General features: G+C 39.4%; 2 protein-coding genes across 4 annotated transcripts in view; both read right to left on the bottom strand.

The window, feature by feature from the left end:
- hectd4 (HECT domain E3 ubiquitin protein ligase 4) overlaps positions 1 to 2,798 on the bottom strand; it is a 36,066-nt gene extending 33,268 nt beyond the window's left edge. For all 3 annotated transcript variants that reach the window (XM_079341923.1, XM_079341925.1, XM_079341924.1), the window contains exon 1: positions 2,105 to 2,798. In XM_079341923.1, coding sequence (XP_079198049.1) covers positions 2,105 to 2,251 — 147 coding nt within the window. In that variant the 5' untranslated portion in view covers positions 2,252 to 2,798. The remainder of the gene's footprint in view (positions 1 to 2,104) is intronic.
- Positions 2,799 to 3,621: 823 nt separating this feature from the next.
- Positions 3,622 to 10,736, bottom strand: LOC306833322 (uncharacterized protein). The gene is made up of 7 exons (XM_079358500.1): positions 10,150 to 10,736; positions 9,603 to 9,735; positions 8,875 to 9,009; positions 7,369 to 8,309; positions 6,851 to 6,980; positions 4,572 to 4,691; positions 3,622 to 4,435 (listed from the first exon to the last, which is right to left on the bottom strand). The coding sequence occupies exons 1-7, from the start codon at positions 10,634 to 10,636 to the stop codon at positions 4,249 to 4,251; spliced, it is 2,133 nt and encodes a 710-aa protein (XP_079214626.1). The 5' UTR covers positions 10,637 to 10,736; the 3' UTR covers positions 3,622 to 4,248.
- Positions 10,737 to 10,775: the final 39 nt, after the last annotated feature.

Below are 10,775 nucleotides of genomic sequence, written 5' to 3'. Positions count from 1 at the left end.
AACCCTTAAATCCCTCATAGCTTAGCAGTCGTACAGTCAGCAACAGCTTCTGTCTTATTCTGTCTTTACCTGCGTGTCCACACTTCTAACATCAACCATAAGTAGAGAAGCTGTGTCAGTGCGTGTCTGTTGTTAACTTGATGAAAAAACAAAGAGTGAGGGGTTTCACTTAAACATGCCCATTCACATTCATGAATTATACAGAGGTCTGTCAGCTGTCAGAGCTGCCATCTGAACAAGACCACATGTACTTATATCAGCCAAAATAAAAGCCATATGGCTCAATAGACAAGTGAAGGAGCCCTGTGCAGCTGTTCTGTGTCCAACACTGATGACCTGCTTATAATGGAACTAACACTGCAACTAAAATGATTATGATATATATTAATCATATAAATAACTTATTTACAGCACCAGCTTAAACATTGGTCACCAAAAAAGGTCGTGTTCCAGTTTATTAATCAGCTTGTCATTTGTTCAGTTAAATGCACCTTGCTGCACATTGTAAAAATCTAATCAAGCATGCAGTGTTTGTTGATGAGCCTTACACCAGTCTCACTGCATCATCTGTTATGTGGAACTGTGCGCACACTCGCACAGGCGACTTCTCTCCTCATACATCCTCTATGTTGAGATCTGTGGAGACATCCTCTTAGGGTGACTTACATTTACAGTTAGAAAACTGAAAGTCCATAATAATTTAAGAAATCCTGATTAGCATTGTGAGCAAGAGATTTGGGAGAATACATTTGTAAAAAATAATAACAATAAAAAAGGGAAAATATATCTATTTTTTTATTCTATTTATATTTTGAATTGTGGTCTGCACACCTATTATAGAGACATGCTTCTCACACACAGATCTGGTACACACACTGAGCTGGTGGGGGTTTGGTGCCTTGCTCAGGAGGCACCTAGTCAGTGCTCGAGACCCTCCAGTTCCAGACCCAAGTCCCTACGAACCGAGCTACTGCCGCCCCAAATATATTGTATGAAATATTGTAGATTTCCAAAAAAGTATAATCAAGTGGGATTCTTTTAAAGGTCTGATTAATTGTTAAAGCTAACATAATGGACAACGTCATCAATCCTATTATCAGATCATAAAGAAGCATCATCGGTACAGTGTCTAACATAAGGTATTATTATTTATGCCGTTTAACATTACTATCACTTTTATTATCACACTAATCTTAGATATCAAGCACGAGTGAATGAGCATGTGACTCGAAATGAACTCCACACCGGTATGCATTCAACTTTATCTGGCTTTATTACATAAAAAGAAAGGATGCAACATTGTTATGTAGAAGTTTCCATCTGCATCACTGTAAAGTCTCCACAATCCAACAACGCCTACACATCCGGTTTTAAGAGACACTGTGCCAAAATAAAAGCCTAATTGAAATGTAAACCACGTGGATTTAGATTGATAAAAGCTCTCGCTTTTCTCAAATACGTTCAGTCAATAAGTTGAATGATACTCTGTGATTATTGTTACACTTTACCATGACTCCATTTGATTCATTTGAACTCATGGGGTGCAACTGCAAGGTGAACTAGAAAACACATTATGTCTGCAATTCAATACTGCAAAAACGTTGGCCGCAATTTAAGATGCTACCATCACTGGCACTACGTTAAAGTGAAACAAATTAAACTGAGGTCACCGAGTAACGTTGTTTATGCCACATGGTCATCATATGTAAAAATGTGTTATTTATATATAATCACGTAAAAGCTATATTGATTACTAGACATCATACGATACATAATACCATCATATAACCATTTATTAACAACTACATAAGACTCAATTCATGGTAAAATAACAACCGTTATGCGTGTATTACTGTATGTACGTTTATTTTGAAAGGGGAGACCGGAAGTACACTGGTAACTATGGTTAACTTGACATTGGGTCAATAACATGGTGATACCGTTATCACTGATGCTGTGAGGCGGCTGATAGTGAACACACAGTGTTAACATTAAAATAAACATAACGACATTCTTATGAGAAGTGTGAGTGGTTGGTGCTAAATATAAACCTGTGTGTGTGTTTATACCTGAGTGTGTGTGTATGTGTGACAGATGGACCCACCTCGAGCTCGGTGTCCCCCTGTTCCGACACTCCAATTTCACTGGGCAGCTCGGCCAGATCTGTGACCCGAATAAGTCCATCGTGGAGGAAAATGGTCTCCTCCTTTACCGAAAGCCACTGGGACGAATCTACAGCCCCGGAGCCCATCGCTCTCTCCTCCGACAGTGATGCCAAAGGGGTCGGACATTAAAAATTCAGTGACAGAATGACAGAAACGCCCTAGCTAGCCAGCTAGTGAGCTACAATAACACAACTGGCCTTACTGCCCTCCACTTCATCTGTCGGTGTCGGTGGACCGGGCACAGGGTGCTGCTCAGCTGTAGTCTAACGCGAGACAGCCGAGCGGAGAACAGACAGGTCCTCTTCATAAAAACATGGGTGGTCGTGTTCCGTGCTAACAGTAGCTGCTAGCTGTCTGGCTTGGTTTACCGGACGGTGTCGTTATAACGTTCCCGAGCAGAGTGGGCGTGACACCCGTACTAAACCCGTTACCGCGCCGCTCTCTGTAAAACCAAATACTTCTCAGGACGAAGGCCGAGGCAGCGTTACACTTTACTTTAGCAGCTAAAATGTGAACGCAGACACGCTCCGCTGACGGGCCAGCCGGTGTAGAAGATAATGACAGTCTCTCAGCTGTCAGCGCGACGCCATGTTTCCAAGGCCAACGAGCTGCTCCCAGCATGCACCACGGCACCAAATAAAAGCTGTCAAGTTTCTATCAACAAAAACCTGCTAATGGTACTTTAAGAAAGGGAAATTACAATATTTTTATGTTGTATAATTTTGCAACAAACCTGAAGGTTAGGAGGAATTTAAGAGTCATAAGCACCTATCTATGATGGACAAAATGCTTGAACTTAATTATACCAACCTTGAAATTTAATTTGGCTACTTTAGCTAATGTTGCCATTTGTTTATACAATTTAACTAAGATTATAAAAGGCAGCCAGAACCATAAAAAACCCAGAGATTTAACTTTGTATATGACCTGTACATTATTTTATTATGTATTCCTGTTTTGGTTTAACCTGCTTACCCTATAAAATACTTTGGTTAACCTTGGTTGTCTTTAGCTGTGCTAAATATATCCAATTCAATTCAAAATACTTTATTTGTCCCCGGGGGCAATGAATTAGACTTGACTTGTATGAACTTGTCTATGTCTATGTCTACTTTACTGTAGGTTATTAAACCTTAAAAAACACTGAGGTATGTGAGAGCTGTTTTATGTGAAAATACATCATGAGTTGAGAGCATGATAAGATTGGCATAGAAAAACACATTTTCATTGTAACACATCAGATGTTAGCAATCTTATGAAACCCTTCCTGAATTCCTTAAGTCAGTACTCGTATTTCCTGAAATCTGAGTCTTATTGCATTTAATCAGGGAAATCTTGTGATTTTTCTGTAAAATTAGATTAGGTCTTTGAAATTATTTGCAAATATAGCTTAATTTAATTTCTCATACCTTGTAGCAGAAGATATACATCTGCTAGTCTCCTGTCACCTAGTAGAAACACTGATGCAACACATTGTAAGAACAGGATTTAATGAAATGAAAGGGAAACTGAGGTGCACATGGAAGGGTTTGTAATCCTCATACCATTTTCACATCAGAAATATTTTAGAGCTACTTGTGTTGTAGGTTTTTAACAATCCAATATTGCAGAAATGTATTTATTATTCCTGTTGTGTTGTGATACACCGAGCTGTTCAGATTTTGACATTTATGAATATTGATTTCAGCAAAATTTGGGTTGTTGCAGAACACAGGGTAAAGTAGATGTTTAATATTCCTCAATTCATCAATATTAAGTGCAGATAATTGTAGCTCCTTCATCATCATTCATGAAAGTGTTGACACATGTTTTTAAATCAATAACTGAATCCAAACAGAAACAATAGTTTCAGTTTTAATGCACATTCTGAAGGAAGAAATCAGTTCTTTATAAATATATCAAATGTTCATTCATGGCATACTTACAAATTCTACGTATAAAAATAGATTATAATAGTCGAGGGTCTGGTCTTTGATTTTTTTTTTCTACACGTTGCCATCTTACACCATCACACAGAAACAGAAAATGCTGCATGAAATGTAAAGCTTATTAAACTCACTGTTGCTGCACACAGCAGCTTAGTCTATAATCTTGTGAGTTGTGCCATGATATCGGCTTCCCTTTGCAGCCTTAGGCATCGCTTGGAAAGGCGAACAGGAATCCCTCTTTTCCTGTCACTGACTGCATTTTGAACCACAGCAGTGTCTTTTCCTTCTATCTTCTTAAGTGCTCGAAGTAGGTCAGAAGCTTTAGTGAAGCCTCCAGAACATCTAAAAAAGAAACATTAAGAGTATCAGAAACAGGACCCATTATTAGAGTCTACTATAACACAAGACAGGAGAGTGGCACTGCTGTAACAAAAAGTTCTCCGAGATTAACATAAATAAGCATTTAGGAGCTTAAAACCTTTTTTTGCTGTGGCACTTTCTCCCCTTTGGCAGCTTAAAGCAGAACTGAGAGACAAAATCCATCAGCAGCGTGGGGAGAACACTAGGGTTCTTGTAGCTTTTGATTTCAAGAGCCAACCTGTGAAATTGATTAAAAAAAGAAAAGCACACTTACACACTCACATATACATAAAAGTAGGAAACAACAGCATAAGAATGACATAATATAGAACATGATGTATTCATGAATGACTCAGGGGCACAAAGACAAAGAAAGAGAAAGCTGCCTGAGGGGGCAGGCCTTGCTCTTCTATTCTAACCCACTGCAGAAAGGAATGAGGAATAATAGTCGTATGCATGTACTGTATGGTTATATCATAAAGGAGAGTGTTTCGCACAGCATAGTGGGAGTTGCAATCCATATTAATCAAAATAAAGTAGACTTTGTGGCACAGATGGGACTGCTTCCATGAAAGATGTCTCTGTTTCCTTTTAAGGATGTGGAAATAGTAGAGTGCACACATAAATATTGAAACAGGCCTGCTTACTGTGGTCATTCCTTCTGTTTAAACCTGCATCAAGAGATTCCTCTCTATGCTTTCACTACTCACAATTTGGAAAAAAAATCCACAGTCCCAGTTAAATGCAACAGCTCCTCCTTACCTAAACTATCTCATCCAGGTGTACACACTCCCTCACGCCCACTATGCTCTGTCAGCCTTCACCTTCGCAACAGTGTCTGAGTCTCTAACTAGGCTCTTTCCTCTGTCGCCCCTCTGTGGTAGAACAAACTACCAAACGATCTGCAGAGTCCCTTTGCACTTTTCAGAAAAAGCTAAAGACCCAGCTCTTTCATAAACTTAACGTCGCTTTGGATAAAAGAGTCTGCTATGTGTACTTGTAGAACTGTTTTCAAACACTTATTTAAAGAAGCCTGATAAAACAACTGAAGTTCATATATCCCAAAGTTACATACTTTTAGCCAAACGTTTCCTCTTTATCTGAATGGGGCTACTTAAAAAAGGGCTTTGAAATCCTGTTGAGTTCTATCCTCTTAAGAAACCATCACCGGCTATTTGTGTTGTCAGAATTTAACTGATGTTAAGAACAACTATTTTGTCCGTGTTGCAACAGGCTCATTAGCTTTGTTTTGATTTCAATTTGGTACTCTTTCTTTTGTTCGTCCTTAAAATTGAGACTTTGGACATACATGAGTTATAATTAATAAAGCTTCCCAGATTTATATGTTGCCACTTGGTTGTGTTAATTTTCAAAGCTATAAAATTAAAAACAGGACTATTACATCTTGTGGTCGATGAAAAGGGGGATGCTCTGAGCAAGCCAAACCAGTCTCTCTGGTTGTAAGGGCCCCAGACTGTTAGTTTTATTACAGATTGGAAAATGTTTAACCTATCCTTTAGTGGTCGCAGTAAGGCCGCTGCTGCAGCTTTTCTTGCAGCTATTTTTCAAAACATCTGTGAAATAAAAAAAAAACTTTTACTGCTTCACTGTCACTTTATCAAGCTTACTGGTACACGAGATTAAACAGAGCCATTGTTCATGTTATTTGTAACACCTGTGCATATACGCGACGTTTGCTGTGACGAGGCAACTTATACTGTATATATCACGTTCAACAAAGTGGTGGTTCCACTGGTTCTCTGACTATCAGAGCCCTATTCTTCAACAGCAACCAAAAAAAACCTGCTGTGCTTCATTTCACCCTTCTGCATGACTTCTCATTTTACTCTAAGTTGCCGTGGTTACTTCATCTCTTTGCAACCTGCAGGTTGAACGTTTCAGTAACACAGGAATGCGAAGCACTTAAAGCTTTTGGTTTGTACTGGTTTAAAAGCTGTGTGAGACGTGTATGTCCTTGGCGTCAGTTGATTATGTTGTAAAGCTGTTTCCAAGGGTGATAATGATGTTTGGCTAAACTTTGAGAACTGAAGCCAAGAAAAAAAAAAAAAAAAAAGTTGAGCTGGAATTTCCTTTCCACATTCAAATACCGTCATATATTAATTTTATCCATTCAATAGCAGTTAACACAGCAGATCAGAACATGTTGGATAACTTGTAATGTTGTAGAGAAAAACATAACCTCTTTAAACCTCAAGCATGAAAATAAGAATATACTTTTTGGCTTTTTGGGGAAGTGGACCCTATTTCCTTTTCTTTCATTCTTTAACAAATCAAATTATATTTTCTATCATAATAATTCCATAAAAACATATTCCCTTACACCATGGAACTGTATTTAAAACTGACAAAAATGGGAAAAAAATGTGTTCATGTTACCGGCTAGTGCAATTACAGTGGTAGGACGTTTTTGGCTCCACGTTGTGCAGATCATACTTCTTCTCCAGAGGAGGGATCTTGTATGTACATTCATCTAGCTGTTTGAGGCTTTCACACAGGAGGTGACTTTCTGCAAAGAAAAAGGAAACACACGATATCTCATGAAAAAAATGTAAAAGTACCCACATTTCATTATATAACTAGGCAACTCAGACGCCTACTGATGCTCAAGAAGACGTCCAGAGTCTACTTTTATATTCAGAAGTTTTCAGAATTTAATATAACATCTCTGCCACAATCCAGGGGAATATCTGTTGGCTCTTTCAAAATGCAATCCCTAAATGTCACTCCTATTCAAATGTTAAATGTTATGTTCAGACCAATTTGTGTTATTAGCTCAGATAACCAACAAGAGTATATTTAACTGATTCAACACTTAATAAACTGGTTGAATATTTTTCTTTTAAGAGAAATTATTTATGCTGACATGATGGGTCATCAGCGACTGCTTTCCTCACCTGTCAGGCCTCTCTCTGCAGCTGTAGTTTGGGCTTTGGTTCTACCCATGGACTCCGGTTTTGTGTTATTCCACACCAGATGGGAACTCTTCAGCTTTTGTGGCTTAACCTCGTCATGAGAGGAGACTGCTTGCTTTAGTTGTGTAGAAGAACCTCTACTCTGGAGTTTTTTAAAGGAGTCTTGTTTCAGGTCTTTTTCAGTTGTCTTTTTAAACTGCAGTTTCTCAGCTGACTTTAAAGGTGATCTGTGTGTGGGTGTTGAGAGTGTAATAGTTGTCCTGTCCAACGCTTTTGGCTTTGGACATCTTTTGCAACGAAGCTGAAAAGCAACATCTCTCAGAGGAAGTCCACAGCAGCGACTCCGTTTTGGAACTTTTGTCTTACTTTCAGCAGTTGTGGTCCCTGCTGTTGGAATTTGTATGGCTTGCTTCTGTGTGAATAATTGGATGCTTTGTGTTCTAGATGTTGTTCGTGGGTAAGGGATTGTGGTCACATGAAGAATATCTTGGCTCTTCTGTTTGGTAAAGGATGTCTTGACCTTTCTGGTGCTCTTCTTTTGCCCAACTCTTCCTTTATTTGACACCAGGAAGCTACCATTGAAAGCATTTAAAACACCCATTTTCATGAAATGAGTCGCAGTTGTTACTGAGGGACTTTGTGCAGGAGCTGCTGTAGAAAATTTCTGGTGTATTTTACATGATTTCCCCTTCTTCCTTTTGCGGTGGAAAGTGTCTCCTCTGGGTGGGTCTCTGGAGCTGCATCTACGATCACTTTTGGGTGATTTTGTGCTGATCACAGGTCTTTTTGTTACCTGCCACTCTCCAGAACCTGCTATCTTGTTGTTGTCGTTGTTGTCCTCATATTTGCTTGTAAGATCAGAGGTGTTGAAAGGGAGGGGGTTTTTAAAGAAAGCATATGGAGCCACATTGGCTACTTTGCACCTATAGAAAGTAAACATGCATGTTAAAACCAAGCCATGGAAAAAGGGGTGTTTTTATGTACATTCTGTACTTTGAGCTATATACACCACATTCCTTACAGATGGATTTAAATTACATAGGGTATACTTTTTATTGCCATTAGGGACATGATGTGTAATTTTGAGCACTTTTGTGTTTTATGTTTCCTGCTAAAAGAGTGGAAATGTAATAATCACTCATTAATGTCTATGAATTATGATCACTTAAGTATTGTTTGCTAACATCATAATAACAGAATTATAAAAAGGTTTACCAATCTTCTTTTTTTTTGTCTGTGAGATCACTAATCAGTAATCTTACTTAAGTTGTGGAAACAGAGTGGAGATGTGGCACAGTGCCCTGTGTGAATTTGTGAGGTTTGGCAGGGTGTCAGACATGTTATTACAAGCAGCACAGGTATACAGTATTCACTGGTCTACAAGGTGAAATACAGCTGAAATTTCCAGTGAACAGATGTCTTATTTATGGTTTGTTACCTGTGTCATACAGTATGCGATAAAAGGAACAATGAAAGTGTTTCTCTTACATCCCCCACCAGTACATCTCAGTGCATCGCTTCTGTGGTTTGAGCTCGAAGCAGGGAACCTGTAGGATGTTGAAGAAGCTGTAGCCAACCATGCTGGAAATGGTATCATTTACACCAAGGAGGCACTGTCGAAACCTGGTAAAAGGGACAAAGGTTACAATAGACTAGACAAAATGATCATGAACCTTTTGGTGTGAAGTCCAAACAATCTGTAACAGCAGAAAGTGTGTAGGAGGTAAAATGTGAGTCGGTCACTTCACTACTTCATATTTAACACATTTACCTGTTACAATTAGATTGGAAGGAAGAAGAGAACAGAAACTCTGCTTTGTAAAACATGAGGAGGAATGTAATGCCTTGCAAACACTAAAAAAGGGAGCAACATGTTCGCTCTTGAAATCAAAAGTTTATCCAGAGGGCTGGAGTCACTGATTTATTTAATACTCCTCTATGAATGGTAATATGACATGGCCCCAGGTTCCTCTTCTGAAATCTGTTCATATGTAATGGTTCAGACAATATTAACGTTCCAAAGATAAGCACACATTTATGAGAAAGAAATGTAAGGTTTACAGTACACCTCCAAAGAAGTTGTAAATTGGGCTTCCCAGCAGGTCTATCCTCACTTGATCATCCAGACAGTTAAAGGGGAGGTCTCCCTGAAGATATTAATACTTTGAACACCAAGTCAGTGTAAAATGTCTTTGTGTGGGCATACTGAGGCTCACCTTTGGTCACAGTCACAGTGTGAGACAGTGAAGAATTTGGAGTTGAAAACGCCGTAGTTCACAGTAAAAGCTGGGATGACATGCTGACAGTGGTCGTGCTCACGGCAGCATCTGTCTGCACTCTCAAACATCCCTGTGCAGGAGAGGGACATTTAAAGTCAATCGCCATTCAAAAGATAATGCAGCAATAACAGATTAGAAATTGTCCTCTTCAACAAAAAAATGTAGGCCTAACTCTGGAAAGTCTTTGCAGAATGAAATCTCTTACTTTGAATTATCAATTTACTATACAAGCAGTCTATACATATCTATAAATGCCATTGTGATAATATGAGATGGGTTTTAAGGTTGAACAAGTGAAAGGGCCTCTAAGCTCCCTCCCAGAATTGTATTTCACATTTTTAAAGAGGGTCCACTTTCCTCATGTAAGCAAAATGCATACTGAATGTGGCAGTGGTGTTTTAACTACTCCTACATGTTTTCTTTGACCATTTTTAGACCTATATGTAAAGTGAAAAACTAATCAAAAATTAAGAACCATTCTTACCTAGCTGTTCGTATCCAAGCGCTCTACTTCCAGTGCCACACCACAGCGTACCTGGAAATATAACGCCGCGTCTACTCCGAGTTTTCCCCTCCTTACCATCTTGTCTTGCGCTCCTGAAAAACGTCTGCGCGTCAGAGAAGCGAAGAGCGCACGGAGCATCCGAAACCAACAACGCGCTGATATTAAAACTCCGAATGACTTCTTGTCTTTGCGTATTCCATTCGTCACAGAGTGCAAGGTATCTTACGGTGACGACTGGACTAGGGTTGACTTCACAGGCCACCAGTCGCTTATCTTCGGACCACAGGGTAAGGTACAGGGAGCGCGCGCCGGTTGGCTCATCTCGCAGGAACGTAACGCGCGTCTGTCCGCCATCTGCAGGACTAGATTTCACGCAGGAGAGACTTGATCCCATGAAATCCTGCGCTTTTGAAAAAATAAGCGATGACAGGGCGAGAAGAACTTGTGAAAGGCATATGCTGTGCATCGCAATGTGAATTGGGTGTAGCCTTTAATTAATGCAGTTTAAGACCACATAGATAGAGCGTAAAATTAAAGTAGGAATGGACGAATTATTCCGAATTAAATTAAGTAACTTCTGCGCCAGCCGGCATCTGTCTGCGCCT

Source organism: Symphodus melops, assembly GCF_947650265.1.
Source record: "Symphodus melops genome assembly, chromosome: 1".
NCBI lineage: Eukaryota > Metazoa > Chordata > Actinopteri > Labriformes > Labridae > Symphodus > Symphodus melops.
The sequence above is the reverse complement of the archived record's forward strand: the minus strand, read 5'-3'. Positions and strand labels throughout refer to the sequence as shown.